Source organism: Camelina sativa, chromosome 6 (genome assembly GCF_030686135.1).
Source record: "Camelina sativa cultivar CO46 ecotype springtype chromosome 6, ASM3068613v1".
Lineage (NCBI taxonomy): Eukaryota > Viridiplantae > Streptophyta > Magnoliopsida > Brassicales > Brassicaceae > Camelina > Camelina sativa.
In genome coordinates this window covers 18,346,874-18,366,611 of record NC_141885.1, presented here as the reverse complement: position 1 = coordinate 18,366,611, position 19,738 = coordinate 18,346,874, and the positions used below count along the sequence as shown (strand labels likewise).

Below are 19,738 nucleotides of genomic sequence, written 5' to 3'. Positions count from 1 at the left end.
TTTATAAGCTGACTTATAGGACAACTCGGCTATTTTACGGCTGAATTAGTAGCGAAAGATTAATTACTAGAATATCATTCAGTTACGGTTGGCTTATTAAACGATACAGTTGAGTTATGACATTAAGCGGCTGAATATGACAGCCATTTTTTGTTTTTTAATTACTGTAATAGTATTCATGTTGCGGCTGAGTTATACTTTATTTGATGGCTGATTTAATTAGGCTGATTTAATTAGGCTGATTTACATGTTCGTTTGGTGGCTGACTTGCCACTTCGGACGCATCATCCATTTCATCATTCCATGTCATCATCTTCTCTGGAAATACGAAGCGTCGTTCCTTCGATTCTTGTTCTTCAACTGGTTCAAAAGTGAAATATTGTTTTCTACCTTCTTTTTCACCTTGTTCTTCCCCTTGTTTTTCTCCTTGTTTTTCACTTCTTAATTAATTACACTCATTCTTATTAATTTTCGTCATTCTTCTTCATTTTCTTTCATGGATCCAATTCTGGTGGTTGTTGTTTCGGTAATTAGGTAAAGAAACACAAATAAGTATTTAACACCGATGAAAGAGGGTGTCGAGTTGTGCAGATAGATGCAGAAACAACGCACGACAAGTTTACTTTAATTTTATTTATTGTTATAAGTCAGTCACCAAACATTATAACTCAGCCGTCATATGAATCTAAGAGACCTTTCGTTTTCCCTTAAGCATTATAACTCAGCTGTGAAGTAATATAAATCAGCTAGCTTAGTTAATCAATTTTAAGACAGGCTTACCTCCCCTTCATCCCTTGCTTCTTTGAAAGTGCTTTCCTTTGAGTGAAGGCAGCAATATTCCATTGGTCACATACGTCCACACACCAAAAGCCTCGTATGCAGATTCGTTCACTTTCAATTTATTTCTTGTTATAAGTCAGCCATCAAGCATTATAACTCAGTCGTCATATGAATCTATGAGGCATTTCATTTTCCTTTAAGTATTATAACTCAACCATGAAGTAATATAAATCAGACGTTCAATGTCAATAATGACGTGGAATCTTTTGCTGACGTGTATTTTTTTAATCAAAATAAAAAATGTAAACCAAGGGGTAAATTGTAATTACACCCAAATCACTAAACATATGAACAATTTTTAGAACAATTTTAGATATCATGAATAAACAAACTTTTGCAGTATATTGAGTAATTCTTTCTTAAATAAAGTAACATAGTATTTTGGTACGTTAACGAGGTTAGGATTGCAATGTCGACAGCCACAATCACTAACTTTTTGCATTAAGATAATTCAGTTTCTTTTATGCAAGTCCTAACTCATTTCCTAAGTTATCAAAACCAATAGTATATATATGTGGAGGGTAACCAAACTTTAGTATATATATGCAGATGTAATCAGTAGTATCAGCTCGGACATTTTTTTTTTGTTTTGTTTGTTTTGGATTTATTTACCTCCTTGGTAATGTTAATGTGGAACATATCGTCATTGGTCACATTATGGTTACTGACTATATATACAGTATTTTGTCTAAGCAGATGATATCACATTGGTTACATTATGGTTAGTTGGTTACTGATATATATTATTAGAGTGAATGGGTTGTTTCCCAATTTAACATATATCGGAGCTTCCCAAATTTGGATTCGGATCGAATCACGTAGTCGTGGCTTCTGTCATGTAATCAAATGTGTTGTATTGAATTTTTTGTCAATATATGTAACATGTAATACACATAAACTTTGTGGTGACACAACTACATTACTAACACAAACCACGAGGCTACTAATTTTGGTAAATATGGAAAATAAAACAAGGCTAATGCAGTAGTTAATGATTTAAACATAAAATATGAAATTCTTCAATATTATATGTTGGAATCTTTGCATGATCCATATAGTCTTTTCTATAAAATGTACAGCATATAAGTAAGCAATATTTTGCATGAACAATCAAGAAAATACAATTCCCATGGGGTCATGGAGTGATGGAGAGAAACTATATATGTACAAGTAGAACTAATTAGAGAGTGACTGGAAAAACCAGAAGGAGATGAAAAAAAGTGAAAGCAGAAGAAAAGATCCAAGGCCAAAGCTGTCTGAGTCAGTGGAAGTCGTGGAGGGAGGAGATGGTAAAAGGAGAATAGAAGGGAGCCATGAAGAGATCCAAGAAGAAGATAAGACATGTAGAAGCAACAGGAGAAGCAAGAGAAAGATTCCTACGATGAATGTTCCGGTTTGTAAGAATGGTAATATATAATCCTCTAATAGAGAGATAAGGTATGAGCCGCATAAGATCCATCCGAAGAGTACCACAAGCACAAGTGGAACTATTGGCGATGGCCCTTTGCTCTCCATTTTTTTGCTCTTCTCCCTCCCTGTCTCTAAAGTCTAAGTTAGTGTTGAATGAAGATGAGATCAGAATGTGCAGTTGTGATTAAGTTTTTAAATACGTGATTTGTTTGGATGCATGCGGTTAGATAACCTAATTAACGCAAATTTGTTTTTAATATTGCGTATTCTTTTATGATCAACTGTATAATAATCACCATTTCATAGATTATGTCATCTTATATATAGTATTTAAAGGTAAATGTTATAGTTTTCAACGAATAGGAAAACCAATCTAAGTTCACTACAAATAACAAGTATCTCTTTCTTTAGTGCTACGTTTAGATTTTCGTTTGTTAAATTGTTCAACTGCCACTACGTTTGATACGAGAAGATAAACAACTTCTGTATCAAGATTAAGAAAACAAAAAACACTTCCATGTATGACGATCTCATCAATATGAGCCAGACATATACTATGATGAACCTAATAGTTTCATATATGCAAAGGTAAGACTTAAGAATATATCATATATGCAAGGGTAAGACTTCCTTAAGAATATATCATATATGCAAAGGACTCTAAACAATAGTTTCATATAATATCATCAAAGCAAAATGCTAGTACCAATGAAGATCTGTCTTTATCATGAAAGCGCCACAAAAGGCTCTCTCATATCCTATTTTTATCAACATCTTCGAATGAAATTAGTGGATGACGGTTGATGTTGTAGCTCGTTGGAGTTCGGGTCGAAGCCACGCCCACGGCGCTTGTTGATCAACTCCATGAGCGATCGGTGTAGTACCTGTGTTCTCGTGTCCACCAGCGATCTCATTTTCTGTTGTAGCCTTACTCTCCTCCGCTGATGCTGACTTTGATCATCATCAATTGCAGGTGAGTAGTGGTATGTTGAAGCATTCAACCAATTGGTAGAGCTTCTGCTGCTACCGTCCATTACATCGTTACTAGAACCGTCATTGTTGTCTCCATCTGCTACAGGAGAGTCGTGAGAGGAAGAAGCAGAGGAGAAAAGGCGCGTTCTTTCCTCTGCAGCTTCATTTTCCTCTTCATCTTCATGACCAAAGCTTTCGTGCCGGATAGAAGAGTCATTGGCCCTCCAGTTGGGGACGAGCAAAGATATCTCATTTTCTATCATTGCAGCAATCTCCAAAGGATCCCAATCAGTGATCTCAAGTTCTTTAACCATCTCCAAAGCTACTTCTAGAGGTGTGTCACTTAATATGTTGAACGGAAACTGAATGTTCCTCATGTGACCTGTGACAAAGCCAAACAGATTCATGAAAACAAATTTCATTGCTGATACTTCCATCAAAGCTTCACCATTTATGTTACCCAAAAATCAGAAGTTAAGGTTACAATAGTTCATTTATTTCCTATGATCAACAGCTAATACTAAGCTGCTCCAAATCCTGTAGCTCGGTTCAGATGAGCAAGTTTTTAGCAACCCAACAATATTCATGTACCAAACAAACCACACAAGAAATTTCTAGTAAGTAGAACTTTTTAACGTACCATCGCCATCTAAAATCTGTACTTGAAGAAAGATATTGTGGTCTTCTGAGTTCATCCTTCCTGTTATAGACATATCTGTCGTTCTAGTTGGATCACTCGTTGATGGCGGATGCTCTAACAACGTTCCATTTGCAGCCAAATTCTGGATAGCCAGTTGTGGCGGCAATCTAGAAAGAGGCGCTAAATCTCTCTCATCAGTTGTGGCAAGGAATGGGTCCTCCAAGAGCTCCTTTGCAGGCAATCTTCTTGACACAGTTTCCAGGCATTTACCAACAAAACGTTGGGCCTCCATGTTTTGGATTAGATGGAAAGATTCAGGCAACTTCCCCTGAATCAAAGAAAGTTAACATATCAAAATATTTTTCTGCAAAGATTAATGATGATTGAGATGAGCCTCATGCACTCTGCTTACCGCTGTAACTTTCTTGTATATTTGGGCAGGGTTAGTGCATTCACTATAAGGATAATCACCGGTAAGCATCTCTAGGACACACATTCCAAATGAGTAGATATCAACAAGCTCATTGTAATCTTCTTCATATAGCTCTGGTGCCATAAACTCAGGCGTTCCTAACAGTATATTCAAGTGAAAGGCAGAGGTTAATTCTGGAACTCACAAAATTATGTTTAAGAACATGGAGAAACAAAAAAAAGTGAGAATACCTATGACGCTGTGCGCATTTTGTGATCCACGGAGAATTGCGGCTAATCCGAGGTCACCAATCTTGACTTGCCCAAGGTGGCCATTAACGAAGATATTATCGCATTTGAGGTCTCTGTGAATGACAGGAGGATCATGTCCATGCAGGTAAGCAAGACCATTCAAGATCTGGCGTGCCCAGCTCTTGATAGCCCTGATATCAACCTTTTGATACTTCCTTCTATACCTGCAGATGTAAGACAGATTACAAGGTTCATTAAAATGGGAATATGCACACACACGAAGTTGAAGTTTTGTTTGGGCAGAAAGCATGAGGTTAGAGGGTTCTCCTTACTCTCTAAGGGTGCCTGATGTGAACAGCTCAGTGATGAAGTTGAATGTTCTGCGGTTGACATCGATCCAAGAAGTGCAGTAGCGGATAATAGATTCGTGATTGAGATTCTTGAGGAGATGAACCTCAGAGTAGAGGCGTTGCAAAGGCTCAGGTGATCTGAAGACCTCATTGAGCTTAACCTGATTCCATGCAACTTCCATTCCTAGAACATGGTCAAATGCTTTGTAAACCGTCTTCATTGCCCCTTTGCCAAGTACTTCTTTAAACTGCACACCATTAGAAAGTAGGAGAAATCAACCCAATGTGCAAAAAGCAATCCGAATAATCAAAAACAAATCTTCAAAGAGACAACTCTAGAAAATGCAAACAGAGGAAAAAGCTCTGATGAAAGCAAATGTCCTCAGAGAACAACTACAAGCCAGCATATCACCAAAGCAATGGCAACATTTGAATGGAACAGATAGAGAGTACCAAAGTCAAAACATTTTCAAAAGACAATCGAAAGAGAGAGAGAGAGAGATCAAACTTAGGGATTGATCAAATTCAGAACAATAACTTTACCAATCAGCTAAGATTTTAACAAGCAAAAATCGTATAAGAGAGAGGGAAACTTACACGCCCGTAGCGACCGGAAGGATCTGTCTCAACGTAAGGGATCGAATCATCGGAAGCTCCGGCGGAAGAAATCTCCATAGACATGACTCTGTACTACCGGATCTATCAGAATCTCAAATTGGGGAAATTTTTTCACACAGAAAATTAAAAAAAAATCGAAACTTTGGGGGAAACAAAACAAAAAAAAAAAACAAGATCGGGATACAATAACAGAAGAGAGAGTTAAGAGAGAAGGAGAGAGAGAGAGAGAGAAGGGTGAAGGAGGTGCTAGAAGAAGATGTTAGGTTTTCCTTCGTGATTCTCGTAGGAGAAGACGCCGAAGAAGAGCATCCAAAAGAGTCTGGAATAATAATCAAAACAGAGGAGCAAAACAACAACACAAGCCATTTCAACAACAAGACCTTGTTGACGTAATTTGTATTCGTCCCGCTCTTTCGCAATCATCTGTCTTCTTACCTTACGCACCTTCATTCCCAAACCAAACCCACAAAAAAAAAAAAAAAAAAAAAAAAAAAAAAAAAAAAGGGCCACACCACCCAGAGAACAAAAGAAGTTTGGTGGGAAAAGTTAAAAGAGAGAGAGAGAGAGAGACGAATATGTGGCTGCTGCCGATCAAAGTGGGGCAAAAGTTAGGAAAAAAAAAAAATGACTCTTTTTTTCTCGGGAAAGGAAGATAATTTGTAAGAGAAGAAGAGAAGTGAAAAGAGGGAGCCAAATTAAACAATTCTGAATTTGAAAAACCTATGCCCACACTTCAGTTTCACCATCGATGATGATTCTGTTTCCCTTTAAAGAAAAGAAGAACTTTTTTAGCTCAACCTCTTCCTTTTTGCCCTTTATTGATGTTTTGTGTGTGTTTGGAGAAGTCAAAACGAGATTTTGATTAACGTTAAGTATGTTTGTGCAGAGATATCTGTAGAGACGAGTGGTTTGAGAGTAATGTATGATTGTGAAACCGATGATTGCGTTACTTTGACACGGACAGACCCTTTTCTTACTTTTCATTCATTGACTATTTCCCCTATTACAATATTCAACTTCAAAGTTTTTTGAAAGTGATTTGCAAAATCCAGCACTACTGATTGTGAGAGAGAATATAAAATTAGTCAGATTTGGGGGATCAACTAAAATCTATACACAGAAAAGAAATACTTTCACTACTCATGATTTTGACCATGGATTCGATTGAAAGCAATAATTTGATCACTAAGCTTTTTTAACAGTTACCGTTATATTTTTTCCTGCGAAAAAATTATTTCCTATTTTGCGTCACCAATCGTACCCAAATATTCAAGGATTCATCTAAGGTACCACCTTTCAAGGAATGGGTTTTATACTAGAAGAAGACAAACAAACCTATAATGACCAAAAATCTTTTTACTTTTTATCATCCAACAAGAAACAAGAAGAAAAATTTATGAAGATAAGAGCGACTTTGGAATGAAAAACATCCTATAAATACACTCAGCAAACCTGTCTAAGTTGAAAATACAAAAGCTCTGCAAAGGTTTTGTCCACAGCGAGTTTGAGATTTTGATAAAGATACATATAAATAATTCTATAGCACTAGAGATAACATACAAGAAAAAAAGAAAAACCACAGCTCCATTCTTCTTTTCTTTCTGGCGGGAGGACAAAACAAATAACTTAGGACACAAACCAAGTTAGAAAGCTATACCTGTTCCTATAATGGTCTAGAGAGAGAGAGAGAGCATGTGTCTGTAAATCAGACACCAGAGCTACAAAGGAGGGAACTCATGATCATCCGTCAAATGGTATGACTGTGTAGGCGTTACCCTACATGTACATTACTACAGTGAATTAGATAGTGGCTTTGATGATCAATGGTAATAGTTCAATGAAGACAATATGTTTTCGAGGGTAAGAGACATGTACTGTACCGATCTTCCTGTGGAGGGGAGGGTATAGATTTGGGACGCCGATTCTGATGACCTCCAATGCTATCTCTTTGCTTGCTGCCCTCAGGAGGGCTGACTACTTCCACTGGTAGAGGCTCCGTAGGCCTAAACTCCCGAGCCTTTTCATATGGATGATTCGCAGAGCCATTGGTATCAGGAATGCTTTCAAGTGAATCAGGTTGACTCATATCACATGAACCATTTGTTTGGTTGGGATAATGAAGCTGTCTCTCACGGGTGTTTCTGTCAGGAAAATTCATTTCTGAGTGCGCATGTAGCATGCCTCGGCCATTGTTACGAGGCGACCTAACTTGGTGTGACATTCTTGCTCTTGGTGAGAACGGTCTATCCCTGTAATGGTGCTGCATAAAAGAGACATCAGAAGCTTGGCCATTTGTCTGTAAGTGATGTGAGAGAGGCGAATGAGTAAGTACCGCATTGGGGAAGTAAGTTCCAGTTCCTCTTGGCTTAGTTAATTCCTCCATACCAAAACCAGTAGCTGGAATCATCTGAGGGTTCACATGAAAGAAAACCTGTCTCGGAGCAACTCCATTGGTGTTTACTGAAGGAGGCCCATTCTGCCTGTATGGTACAGCATGCCGAATTACATCCCATGAATTGTTGTTTGGCGCCTGAGACAGCCCAGGAGGTGATACTGGAAAGAAAAGACCATTTTGGACACACTCAAACCAAAAACGCCCAAATCGCAAACTGGTAAGCTGACTTTCGTAATCGCCTGAGAGGTCAGACAGCCTATTCCGAGTGCCAGAAACACAATGACCCGAGCTATGGAGATGCATGTCTTCATGACCAACATGCTGTTTACCCACCCCGTTACCATTTAAAACCTCTCCATTTCTCATATAATGAAGAGAATGGTGCTTACCATTTAAAGGAGAGACACTTTCCTTATCACTAAGGCACGGAGGTTTCACTGAATCAACAGAAATCTCAAGCTTTTGGATCCTCAAAGTAGCCATTTCTTTTGCGTCTCCTGCAAATCGTTCCTCTGAAACTAATGGGGCTTTTTCACCAGGTGATCTGCTTAAATCATGTTCAGTTGTACTCGTTGTACTCGTTGTACTTACTCCTACATACAACGAGTTTTCTTGGTCATGTCTACCATTTCCACCAGAACCAGATGAACTGGAGGACTCTGATTCATCAACCACTTGGCCTTCTTGGAAATGGTTGACAGTTGAAGCTGGCGATATAGCACGGTACCTGTTGTACCTTACCAATGGAACAGCATCAAGGACATCGGGCCTCTGGCCACTCCCATGCCTATGAAGCATGTTCGAGAAGAACTTACGAAGCTCAGAACTTATGTTTTCTTCTGACTGCAAAATGATTTGCCCAAGCTTCCGAGCACCATATGTGAATGCACTTCGTATACGATAAAAGTTACCTGAGTAAGATAAAATAAAATTCATCAAGAGAAGAGAAGAAAATGCAGAACAACATCGCCGATAAAACCATTTCCAAGAGAGTCAGAGTATAAAATCAACGGATTACCAGAGCAAACAAAGTTTAGAGGTTTATCCCATGTTTATACATTTCTTCATTTCCGGGGTAAGATACATGCTAGAATATCATATCTTAATTTTAGCCTCCACTTAAAAGCTACATACCCTAGTCCAAGAATTTCAGGAAAACCCACCATAAATATTCTATAATGCTAAAACTCTGGACAATGACATGTCAGATGCTACTGTCCTAAGCCTGCTTAAACATCTAAATCCAATAAAGAGAGAGATAGCAGCAGGACAAAAACAACTGTGATGGTTGGAGAAAAGAAAGCAGTCATCAACCTTTGCTTACGCTGCGTCCAAGATTGTTATTTTCTTTAAGCGGATCGACTATGTTAAGATACTTTGATGGAAACACACGAGGGTTTGTCTCAAATCCTCGTGAAGGTACAGAGAACATCTCCATACATTCCTTAAGGAACTCACTGGTCAGCAGAAGATCTTCCCCCCCATTTTCCGGAGTCTCAACTACAGAAATTAGAGAAAGAAATTGCAGATACTGAAATCGCAAAAAGAACTCAATTTTCCACAGACTAGAGGAAATGATTACCAGCAATTTCTGGTAAAGAGGAAAGGCAGACGGGACCATTCAGGCTAATGCAATAGTTATCCCAGTCGAACTTGCTGAAGTAGTCCAAAAATTTGTATAGAACCTATGGGAAAAAAGGTTAAGAAAATCAAGATGAGACTAAACAATAAAGCATCCCTCAGAAATTGCTGAAGACTCTTACTGCTAGTGGACCATTCAATGATGAGTGGAAGAGATGGAAGATATATAAGACCAACGTCTCCAAAGCATATGTTGATATCAATCCATGGAAAGCCCCGAGAATACGGCTCTCATAGTAGCACCAAGCTTTGATGAGTATGATACTTCGCTTGAAAAGATGGTCCTTTGCAATGAGGTGATCGATCTGCGTAATCAGTCATCAATTTGATAGAAGCAAATATTTGTCTTCTACAATCGCATCCTTTAAAAATTGCTGATATGAATGTTGTTCTAGATTAATATGCCTCAAACAAATTTTTGCATGCATGTAATATAGCAAACAATTTGCAATATCCAAGAAAATCTATTTAGCTAACCAGAAAATTCATCATGCAGCGGGTAAAAACAATCTCATTATGACAGATTAGCAACATTCAACTTCTGCTGTACATATATGTAACAAGCTGATAAAATAACTGTATTTACCTTTAAAAAGTTTAAGTTAAATTTGTTTGATACAGCAAGATCATGCTTAAGAGAAGAGATTACCTTCTCGAGAAAGCACAGCGTACATATCCCACCAATCTGATTGAAAGAGATATCAACCACAATGTTTTGCACCAAACATTTAACAAGCTTAACCTGCAAAAAAAGTTTGGTACTTGAGGAGATAACAAACAAACACCATACACATACTTGGAATACTCATGGTAGACACTAGTTTGTGGAATTGAATAACAGAGAGATTAGGTAAAACAAACCTCAGCGCGAATTAACTGGACATCCTTAACCACAAAATCGGTAGTCCCAGTACGTTCTTCCCTCTCAAGTACAGAGAAAACTTTAGCCGCCAGGTCTTCCTCGAGTAAATGTCCACCAAAAGCTGTGAGATCAATGTCTCCATCAGGAAGATATGTTTTCAACGGGACTGATCCAAAAGAATGCACCTGAAAGACACACATACCAGCATAAGAAATAAAAATCACAACTTTGCAAACCACATCCATAGTCAATTAAAGTTATAAGCCGCAAACATCACATAATCTCTTGTAAGTAAACAGAAAGGTGTGCGACCAAAAGCCATCAACTTTGAACATCGTACAAGAAAAGCCATCAACTTTGATTAAAATGTTTTAAGCAAAGCAAGCCATCAAGAGAAGTCAATAAAATGAAGAACAACATCGCCGATACAACCAAGTTCCAACATTTAAAACAATTGTTTTTTTTACCTCGCAGCCAAGTTTCATTCCGAGTAGGTTTTGAACAAACAAAATGACATTTTTTCTTCGATCCTCGGCGACATGTGTTGGATGAACTTGCTCTATGATTGCACGGGTGGCTTCCTCGACTCTCATCCAAAACTCCGGTTGATTCGAGGGAGACCGAGGCGGCGGAAGCGGTGGTGACAATGAGGAAGAACTCTCTTGTTCCGATACAGAACAATCATCGAGATCCGCAGCCATGGAAACACAAACAAAACCTAAAAAAAAAAAAAAAAAAATTGGTACAAGAAAGAAGAACCGGATTGATCAAAACAAGGGAATCACTTTGGTTGTAAACTACGCCCCTCCCCACCAAGAAATTGAGAAATCAGATTGAAGTTCTTGAGAACGAACAAGGGCGAGTACAACAAAGAAGCAGATGATAGAATCGAGAGAGGAAGAAGAGGAAGAAGAAGAAGAAGAAGATGAAGAAAGAGATGAGATTTATTTTATTTTATTTTTCTCTTCGTCTAGGTTTTAAAAGATCTCTCTCTCCCAAGTGATTACTGTTGAGGACCGATTTTGTTGTATTGATGTTCTTTTTATCTGTCTTTTTTTTTTTTTTTCTTCTGGTCACTCCATCAAAAAAAAAAAAAAAAACCCAAATTTTGTCTTACTATTGTGTAGGTATCTTCAAACCCTTTGTGTGCCTTTTTATTTTACCTTAACGATGCAGTATTTAGAAACAACGACCAGCATTAAATTCCTTAAGACATCATTTGAACTTTGGATTAGTAGTGATTGATTCTGGTTCTGGAGGGAGTTATTGTTGTCAAATTTAATTGTAAAGTTCAGATATTCTTCTATTGAGTTTTTAAAAGAGCTGTGATTCTTTTGAATGTCTCTATAGAAATGTCAAAGATTTTCTGAATGTTTTTTTTATGGATTAGCTTAAGCTTTTTTAACTATGCAAAAAGTTATTATTTTTAGCTTTTTTTTTTGTTATTGGTATCGAACATATTTTCTTTGTTGAAATTCGTAAGTACGTTTATAAAAATTTTAAATAAAAATTTCCTTTTATAAAAATTTAACGAACATATTCGCGCTCTTTTTAATATTTTTTCTTAATTTGTTGGTGTCTTGTTTTAAAAGTAAGTTAGATGTTTATCTTTTTGAACCGAACATACGTTATTTTTATGTACGTTTATTAAAAAAATTTAAAATATAAATTTCCATTTATAGAGAGTTTTAACCGACCCACTCGCGCTCTTTTTAATAACTGTTATTTATTTATTTTATTTTGTTGTGGTGTTTTATTTTTTTCAATTAAATTAATTTTTCTCATATCATTAACTTAAAAACAAAATTAAATTCACACTTATATACATGTAAATACGACTCTTTTCAACTTTTAATGTATTACATCTCCTTGTTGGAAATACCCAATTATCATAGATGATTATGTTTTTAAAGACATAACGTTTAGGAGTTCAATCATGTAACATTAATTGTTTTTGGAGGTACCATTGTTTTCAAAGCCCTTTATTTAGTGTAGGTCGCACGAAGATCCAACTGTGTTTCATGTGTCTATTAAGTTTGATCATCTATCAGCCTCTCCGAATATAGTTTTGTTTGGCGTGTTGCCTAAGTATCACGATATAATTGGCAAAAATCATAAAACTTACCTACAATGATTATGGTATTTTAATTAATATAACATTTTGAAAACTCTAATTAACGTCCTCTCTTGGAAAAAAAATCAAAATCTTTTGTTTTCTTCCGTCCTAGAAAAAAAATTCAAACTTTCGAGAGATACAAGAATGCTTATTTTCTTATAAAACAAGAATTTGAAAACATAAGACAAGTTGGGATATAAATATATCAAAGTTTACTGCCTTTATTAAATTAAAAAAATGACAAAAAAACTCAAGTTATAAGAATCTTTCACCTTGATGAATGTAATATGTTTTTTTTTTGTTAAACCAATAAATTTTAATTCATTAGCTTACATAGTTTCATAGTTTTGTTTGGCATGTTCCATAGTTACATAGTTCCATAGTTTTGTTTGATCATCTGTCAGCCTCTCCGAATATAATTTTGTTTGGCGTGTTGCCCACGTATCACGATATGATTGAAAAAAATCGAAAAACTCACCTACAATAAATATGGTATTTAAAATTAATATAATATTTTGAGAACTCTAATTAACATCCTCTCTTGGAAAAAAAAATCAAAATCTTTAGTTTTCCTCCATTCTAGAAACAAAATTCAAAATTTCGTAAGACATAAAAATATTTATTTTCTTATAAAACAAGAATTAGAAAACATAAGACAAGTTGGATATAATTATATCAAATTTTAATGCCTCTATAAAATTGAAAAATTGCCAAAAAAATAAAAACTAAAGTTATAAAAAATTTTCACCTTTGATGAATGTAATGTGTTTTTTTTGGTCAAACCAACAAATTTAAATTCATTAGCTTACATATTTCCATAGTTTTGTTTGGCGTGTTCCATAGTTCCATAATTTTGTTTGATTATCTGTCAGCCTCTCCGAATAGAATTTTGTTTGGCGTGTTGCCCACGTATCACAATATAATTGGCAAAAATTGAAAAACTCATCTACAATATTATGCTATTTTAATTAATATAAGATTTTGAAAACTCTAATTAACGTCCTCTCTTGGAAAAAAAATCAAAATCTTTAGTTTTCCTCCGTCCTAAAAGCAAAATTCAAAATTTTCGTAAGATGCAAAAATGTTTATTTTCTTAGAAAACATAAGACAAGATGAGATATAAATATATCAAAGTTTACCGCCTCTATAAAATTAAAAAATTGCCAAAAAAAAAAAGTTAAAGTTACAAGAATTTTTCACCTTGATGAATGTAATGTGTTTTTTTTTGTAATGTGAAAAAAAAAAGAATGTATGTGTTTTTTTTTTGTGAAACCAACAAATTTAAATTCATTAGCTTACATAGTTCCATAGTTTTGTTTGACGTGTTCTATAGTTACATAGTTCTATAGTTTTGTTTTTGATCATCTGTCAGCCTCTTCGAATATAATTTTGTTTGGCGTGTTTCCCACGTATCATGATATAATTGGCAAAAATCGAAAAACTCACCTACAACAGTTAAGTATTTTAATTGATATAAGATCTTGAAAACTCTAATTAGTATCCTCTCTTGGGAAAAAATCAAAATGTTTAATTTTCCTCCATCCTAGAAACAAAATTCAAAATTTCCTAAGATATAAAAATGTTTATTTTTCTTATAAAACAAGAATTTGAAAACATAAGACAAGTTGGGATATAAATATATCAAAATTTACTGCCTCTATAAAATTGAAAATTTGCCACAAAAAAAAAATAATGTTATAAGAATTTTTTACTTGTAATGTGTTTTTTTTTTTTTATCACAACCAATAAATTTAAATTCATTAACTTACATAGTTCCATCCTAATAATGGAAATCACCATACAATTGACTGACTACATGAAATATATAAAATAAATATTTTTTTCTAAAAAAGACAAAATCAAACCTAAGCCGTCTGATAACATCGAGAACGCATATACTCATTGAAGCTGTTCAAAATGCTGAAGTTGTGGCTGCCGTTACACAACTTTATTGGTTTGTCTGTACACATTTTTTTTGTTTGGGTGCAACTTTTGATGTGTTAATAAATCATCTTTTAGCTGAGTTCGTATTGTATCGATGGATCCAAACTATAGGTCAATGTTCGAATCACATATTTTTTGCTTAATTGTAAACTTTCAAAACCGCTTATAGTTTAGTAAGAAAAAATCCCTATTATAGTTTAGTACAGTGCTGGTTAAAACTGAGCCAACAATTTAATTTGGGCCTGATGTTTGTGGCCCAATAACACCGCGGAGGAGAGAGAGATCTTTTACCGTCGTTTTTTTTTTTATCATCATCTCTCAACCTCCTCCGCTTCCAATTCTAAATCTCCCGGCGAAGACAATTTACCGGCAACAAAGCCTCGCCGAAGAAGCCAAGTTATGGCGGGCATGGCTGCGGTGTTAGGATCGCGACATTGGAACGCTTTTATTCAAGCTCTATTTCTGATATCTCTATCGTTTCCGATTCTCTCCAGTGCTTACCGACCTGGAGATATCGTGCGGATGAGCAAAATGGGGCAATATCACTCTGTTCGTTACTCTTCTTTTAAACTTGTGTAGCTGAGATTGATTACTTATCTAATTTGATGTGAGACTAAAGGATCTGTTTGATTTTGTGGCAGTCGAGAACGACTTGGCATGATGTGATCGGAAAACATTGCCCGATCTTCGCCGTTAATCGCGAGGTACTTTGTGGGAACTAGGTTTAGTTTAAGACTATTTGATGGCATAGTTCTGGAATTCAGATTGAAACTTCTCTTTCTTTGCTAAAAATTTGTAGGTGTTGATCCCCATAGCGAAACCAATTGGCTATACAGGAACTGATCCTTATAAGATGTGAGTGTTCAGTGGTGTTCATATTGATTACAGTTTAATTGAAGATTTTGTATAGCTGAATTTGGTGCTTTTGAATTGAAATTGATGTGCCTTTAGTTTAATTTGACAAGTTCATCACTGGTTTCTAGCAATTTCTATTCTTGCTGGTTAAAAGGGAAATGATGACTTTGCATTGATGTTTCGTCATTTCTCATATGTTTTGATTAGAGTAAGCTAAATTTGTATGGTGTTTTTAGTTCTATCTGGCTGCAGATTGTGTTCTTCCGATGTTATATGGCCACTTTGTTTTCTTATTTGTGCATTAGCCATATGCGAGTTAAGAGTTATTAGGTGTCTGATGTGTGATTCCGGATTTTTACATGCAGAAAATTCCAAGTTGGAAGTGAGAAATTTCTGATTCATTGGCTTTTGGTGATAAACCGTAAGAGCTCAGAAGTTCCAATGATCGATGTAAATTTGGTATGTTTGACATTGGTTTTGAGTCATTTTATATGCTTTGACTCACTAGATAAATATGCTACCCAGGAAAACTGCCAGTTTTTGGATATTTAGATGTGGCTTGTTTTTTCGTTTGCACAGAGATATTCTGGAGGTGATCTGCTCGGAGTCACAGCTGAAGTTATTGATATGCCCCATAGCTGTAAGTCATACTCCTTATCTAACTATATCATGTCCTGATTTAGGTGTCTCCCTCTCTAATACTATCTGGCCTAACCAGATATGCTAAGCATTACGTTCGTATCTGAAACCCATCAAGAGTCAGTGCCATAGTAGGTTGTAGCTTCTCAAGTTTGTGATGCTTGGTTGCTTGTAGCCCATGTCCTACATAACTTGGCTTTAGTTTTACACTGCTTTTAATTTCCAGAGTCTTACAGTATCTGGTGAAAGTGAAAACATCTTCACCTTCTTGGAGACAGTGGGTGCTAATATATAGGCACTATGCTTTATAGTCTCCTTTTTTGTCTGCTCATATGTGTTCTATTACACAGACTGATTAAGTCTATTTATGTGGTGGCATTACTAAATTGAATTTACATGTTTATGGTCATCTATGCTTCATGGTTTCTTTATTTCGTACAAGTTGCCTGAACCATGTGTTAATAATGGCTTTGAAAATTTCTTGTAAGGAATGAAATTTCACACTCTCTACTCTGTTTTTTTCAAGTTGCAATTCTGCTTCCATGTCATAGAGTAGCATTCAGTTACTTCAAATATTTAAAAGACAATTTATCTGAGTTGGAGATTTTACCCATGAACAGATTTGAGTACACACCCGGAGGTCCGCACACTGTTCTGGGATCCTCAACACTGGCCAAAACATGTTCTTGTTAGATACACATGGTACACTAATTTTTGCTTACCCCTTCCCAGCTTTTCTTCTCTCTCCGTGCTAATAACTTTGTGTATACGGTCGGGTCGAGTCACAAAGCTTAAGGAACATAATGTTACTAATACGTGGCTGAGACACTTTTATTGTGATGCAGGAAAGAGCAGTCAGAGATTGATGTATCCTCAGGATTTTATGTCCTCTTTGGCTCAGGTAAATTCTTTTTGTTGCTGCTAATAAATTAAGTAGTGAAAGGATAATAAGCTGATATACATATATTCTTCTTTTTTTTTGTCCACTTGTGATCAGCTCTCACATTCTCTTTCGTACTCTCCATTTACGTCTTACAATCTTCAAGAGAGAAGCTTGCGCGGTAATGGCGCTCTTGTCCTCTCCAGTTCACATGTATATCTCTCTCAATTTATTGAACCTAATTCTTGAAAATGTTGTTGTAGGTTTGTAAGAGAGACGGTGGTGGAGAGCAGCAGCACGAATGTTGGAGAATTTGGCAAGGTGGAGTGAGTGAGTCATAGTCAAGTATATGTATGTTTCAGCAGTTTTAGATACTGGGATTGGTCTTTCAACTTTCTCTCTGTCTAGGATTAACCTGATTTACTTAAAACAGAACCAGAGAAAAGAAGAGATTTTTATCAAAAATGAATAGTCGAAAGAAAAACTTTTGCCCTTGTAATATGTAACATTTTGGTTAAATAGATTTACTTTTCGTGATTTAGATTACAAAATCAATTGCATCAACTTATATTCTTAAACTCGTAATTTCTAAGACGTTGAACGACATGTTCTACATACATACGTCGAAACTTTGACAAATTCATAATAAGTTCAATTTTCAATTTCGCAGTTTGATTTACTGGAATTGTTAAAAGACATAATTTGATGAATGTTCGGAATTGTATTGGTTTAAAAGGAAAGAACTGGTTCTGCAAGTAAAGCTCTGCTCGGGTCAAACTAGACTTCAAAATGCTCAGACAAAATTCGTAACGGACCAGACTGGACTAGCTGATTGATAGTGCTAAATTGTCTATAGGTTGAGGGATCCAAGAAAAAAGTTTATATCTGCACAAGAGAATCGCGACTCTGTCTCAGTGCCCTGAATCTAATACTACCACCAACGTTGACGCGTTGTTAACTTGGACATATGTAGAACAATGATTGGTCTTTCAGAAAAAAAAAAATTTATGCGCATACAAGAATCGAACTCCATTTTTATATAGTAAAATAGATAGATCTGACAAAACGGTGAGTACGTAGTACACTGGCTTAGAATCTTAGATTAATTTAACTACAAAAGCCAAAGATGAACATAAATAAGAGAAGCATTGCAATAAATGAAACCAACCACCAACTAACCCTCACCTCTTCTTCTTTCATGAATTTGCGCTCGTAGATCTCTCTATATAAATCAAACCTTCGTTAGCATTAATATTCATCAATCAATTCAGTACTTACTTAAGTAAAAAAGAAAAATCAAAAGTTTTAAGATATGGAGGGACTTATGAAGTTGTCAACGTTGGTGATCGTCTGCATGTTAGTAGCCGCTCCAATGGCGTCTGACGCAGCCATCTCGTGTGGCGCAGTCACTGGCAACTTGGGTCAATGCTACAACTACTTGACCCGAGGCGGTTTCATTCCTCGAGGGTGTTGCTCTGGTGTTCAGAGGCTCAACAGCATGGCTCGTACCACTCGTGACCGCCAACAAGCTTGTCGTTGTATCCAGGGAGCAGCTAGATCCTTGGGTTCCCGACTTAACGCAGGCCGTGCTGCTCGTCTTCCTGGTGCTTGCCATGTTAGGATCTCATACCCCATCAGCGCTAGAATCAACTGTAACACGTAATCTTCTCTCACTCTCGTTATTACATTTTTCTACTTAAGGTTGTAATTTTTTGTTAGCAATATATAATGGAGTGATATTAACCACGTAATATATTTGGTTGGTTGCAGCGTCAGGTGATCAACAAGGGATATAGACGTTGAAGGCTTTTCATATAATCGATGAGAGAGTATTAAAAAAATAATTAAGATGTCACTATATATATGAGTGTATCATTTTACTGAACTATTGTTGCTGTGTTTTAGAATTTGTGTTTTCATGTCTTTCTTTATATACGAGTGAGACGGTCCATTTAATTGGTCGTCTGTGTTATGTACTCCTCTAATGATATAATGGAATTTACAATATGTATTGTTTTCAAACTCTTGCCATTCACTTTGGTCACGTTCTGCTTTGAATGCATCCGATCCCCTTCTTCTTCTCCGCAGCAATAGTTCCGTACACTAGGTTCTTTTAATACGATTATTTTTCAGTTGACTTAATTATAGATTAAAATAATACTTTATGATCGTAAGATAGTCCAATATAGACTATAATTCGTATGTTTTAAAAGCATATACTTAGATACCCTGAAATAAGGTTTGGTTACATTAGTTAATTTCACTCTAGAATATCCTCAAAATTTTTTGTTTGCCAACAAAATCATCGTATATGAGGAAAAACGTCATGACTCACTTTTCTCTAATCAGTCCTTATCTACTTCTTCACACTCTCACAACTTGCTCATTTACACTTCTCACGCTTTAGTTTCCTTTGTAATCCTTTCGTCGGTGATGAGTGACTGAGTGTTTCATATATATGTGATAAGTCGATCGACCCTACATGGGCTACATGCAGTGTAAATGAGCACGTTATTTTTATTCTATTTTTAATGAACAACTAGAAAACTTACCCCAAAAAAAAAAAAAAAATCGATCTTTCCTAGAGCCTTTGTTCCAAGCATGAAAAAGGTTTTATAATGGAAATGCGGTGCGGATAATACCCTACGAGTCTACGTACGACTTGTAGATTTCTCCAAGTATCTGTAACCGTATAGCCTCCAAGAGTCCTTGTTCAGTATTAAACATACAAATCTCTTTGTCTTTGGCCGTGTATTTGTTTTCCTATATTGTCATTTTCCTTTTATATCTCCAACTCTTTACCATTTGATGTTTTTGGTCCATAAATATATCTCTACTTGGACCATTTCCATTTTCCATGCATTTTTTTCTCTCTTTATCTTTTATTTTCTTGAACAGCCAACTTGCTCATCC

General features: G+C 35.9%; 5 protein-coding genes across 14 annotated transcripts; 3 read left to right on the top strand and 2 right to left on the bottom strand.

Moving 5' to 3' along the window:
* The first annotated feature begins 2,050 nt into the window (after positions 1 to 2,050).
* Positions 2,051 to 2,417, top strand: LOC109125296 (uncharacterized). Its single transcript, XM_019226941.2, has one exon. The coding sequence runs from the start codon at positions 2,051 to 2,053 to the stop codon at positions 2,255 to 2,257; it is 207 nt and encodes a 68-aa protein (XP_019082486.1). The 3' UTR covers positions 2,258 to 2,417.
* A 460-nt stretch (positions 2,418 to 2,877) lies between these two features.
* LOC104791409 (putative serine/threonine-protein kinase WNK5) lies at positions 2,878 to 6,441 on the bottom strand. 2 transcript variants are annotated; one of them, XM_087453301.1, is made up of 7 exons: positions 5,874 to 6,331; positions 5,473 to 5,560; positions 4,858 to 5,123; positions 4,526 to 4,749; positions 4,275 to 4,432; positions 3,863 to 4,190; positions 2,878 to 3,604 (listed from the first exon to the last, which is right to left on the bottom strand). In XM_087453301.1, the coding sequence occupies exons 2-7, from the start codon at positions 5,554 to 5,556 to the stop codon at positions 3,018 to 3,020; spliced, it is 1,647 nt and encodes a 548-aa protein (XP_087309427.1). In that variant the 5' UTR covers positions 5,557 to 5,560; positions 5,874 to 6,331; the 3' UTR covers positions 2,878 to 3,017. The 2 variants fall into 2 exon arrangements, with proteins under 2 accessions (XP_087309427.1, XP_010515595.1); XM_010517293.2 differs by having other exon boundaries at positions 5,473 to 6,441.
* A 465-nt stretch (positions 6,442 to 6,906) lies between these two features.
* Positions 6,907 to 11,539, bottom strand: LOC104791408 (uncharacterized). Of its 9 annotated transcripts, none has more exons than XR_015559211.1 (10): positions 11,205 to 11,520; positions 10,859 to 11,109; positions 10,391 to 10,576; positions 10,179 to 10,271; positions 9,652 to 9,834; positions 9,471 to 9,573; positions 9,203 to 9,388; positions 7,826 to 8,799; positions 7,374 to 7,742; positions 6,907 to 7,269 (listed from the first exon to the last, which is right to left on the bottom strand). XR_015559211.1 is itself a non-coding variant. In XM_010517288.3 (10 exons), the coding sequence occupies exons 2-10, from the start codon at positions 11,090 to 11,092 to the stop codon at positions 7,212 to 7,214; spliced, it is 2,397 nt and encodes a 798-aa protein (XP_010515590.2). In that variant the 5' UTR covers positions 11,093 to 11,109; positions 11,205 to 11,539; the 3' UTR covers positions 6,907 to 7,211. The 9 variants fall into 9 exon arrangements, 6 of the variants coding, with proteins under 6 accessions (XP_010515590.2, XP_087309424.1, XP_087309423.1 ...); XR_015559212.1 differs by having other exon boundaries at positions 6,907 to 7,283; positions 11,205 to 11,516; XM_010517288.3 differs by having other exon boundaries at positions 7,374 to 7,753; positions 11,205 to 11,539.
* A 2,998-nt stretch (positions 11,540 to 14,537) lies between these two features.
* LOC104791407 (uncharacterized) lies at positions 14,538 to 17,376 on the top strand. The gene is made up of 9 exons (XM_010517286.2): positions 14,538 to 15,000; positions 15,093 to 15,155; positions 15,251 to 15,306; positions 15,672 to 15,765; positions 15,886 to 15,946; positions 16,566 to 16,647; positions 16,791 to 16,846; positions 16,943 to 17,006; positions 17,089 to 17,376. The coding sequence occupies exons 1-9, from the start codon at positions 14,851 to 14,853 to the stop codon at positions 17,153 to 17,155; spliced, it is 693 nt and encodes a 230-aa protein (XP_010515588.1). The 5' UTR covers positions 14,538 to 14,850; the 3' UTR covers positions 17,156 to 17,376.
* Positions 17,377 to 17,972: 596 nt separating this feature from the next.
* Positions 17,973 to 18,847, top strand: LOC104791405 (non-specific lipid-transfer protein 5-like). The gene is made up of 2 exons (XM_010517285.3): positions 17,973 to 18,484; positions 18,596 to 18,847. The coding sequence occupies exons 1-2, from the start codon at positions 18,138 to 18,140 to the stop codon at positions 18,603 to 18,605; spliced, it is 357 nt and encodes a 118-aa protein (XP_010515587.1). The 5' UTR covers positions 17,973 to 18,137; the 3' UTR covers positions 18,606 to 18,847.
* The last annotated feature ends 891 nt before the right edge of the window (positions 18,848 to 19,738 follow it).

Coding starts and splice junctions, on each gene's coding strand:
- LOC109125296 (XM_019226941.2), top strand. CDS start 2,051: ATGAAAAAAAGTGAAAGCAGAAGAAAAGATCCAAGGCCAAAGCTGTCT.
- LOC104791408 (XM_010517288.3), bottom strand. CDS start 11,092: ATGGCTGCGGATCTCGATGATTGTTCTGTATCGGAACAAGAGAGTTCT. Junction 9,835..10,178: donor CGCTGTGCTTTCTCGAGAAG/GTAATCTCTTCT, acceptor CTGATTACGCAG/ATCGATCACCTCATTGCAAA. Junction 9,574..9,651: donor CATTGAATGGTCCACTAGCA/GTAAGAGTCTTC, acceptor TTTTTCCCATAG/GTTCTATACAAATTTTTGGA.
- LOC104791405 (XM_010517285.3), top strand. CDS start 18,138: ATGGAGGGACTTATGAAGTTGTCAACGTTGGTGATCGTCTGCATGTTA.
- LOC104791407 (XM_010517286.2), top strand. CDS start 14,851: ATGGCGGGCATGGCTGCGGTGTTAGGATCGCGACATTGGAACGCTTTT. Junction 15,156..15,250: donor TCTTCGCCGTTAATCGCGAG/GTACTTTGTGGG, acceptor AAAAATTTGTAG/GTGTTGATCCCCATAGCGAA. Junction 15,766..15,885: donor CAATGATCGATGTAAATTTG/GTATGTTTGACA, acceptor TCGTTTGCACAG/AGATATTCTGGAGGTGATCT.
- LOC104791409 (XM_010517293.2), bottom strand. CDS start 5,556: ATGTCTATGGAGATTTCTTCCGCCGGAGCTTCCGATGATTCGATCCCT. Junction 5,124..5,472: donor CTTCCGGTCGCTACGGGCGT/GTAAGTTTCCCT, acceptor AATGGTGTGCAG/TTTAAAGAAGTACTTGGCAA. Junction 4,750..4,857: donor ACATCAGGCACCCTTAGAGA/GTAAGGAGAACC, acceptor TTACATCTGCAG/GTATAGAAGGAAGTATCAAA.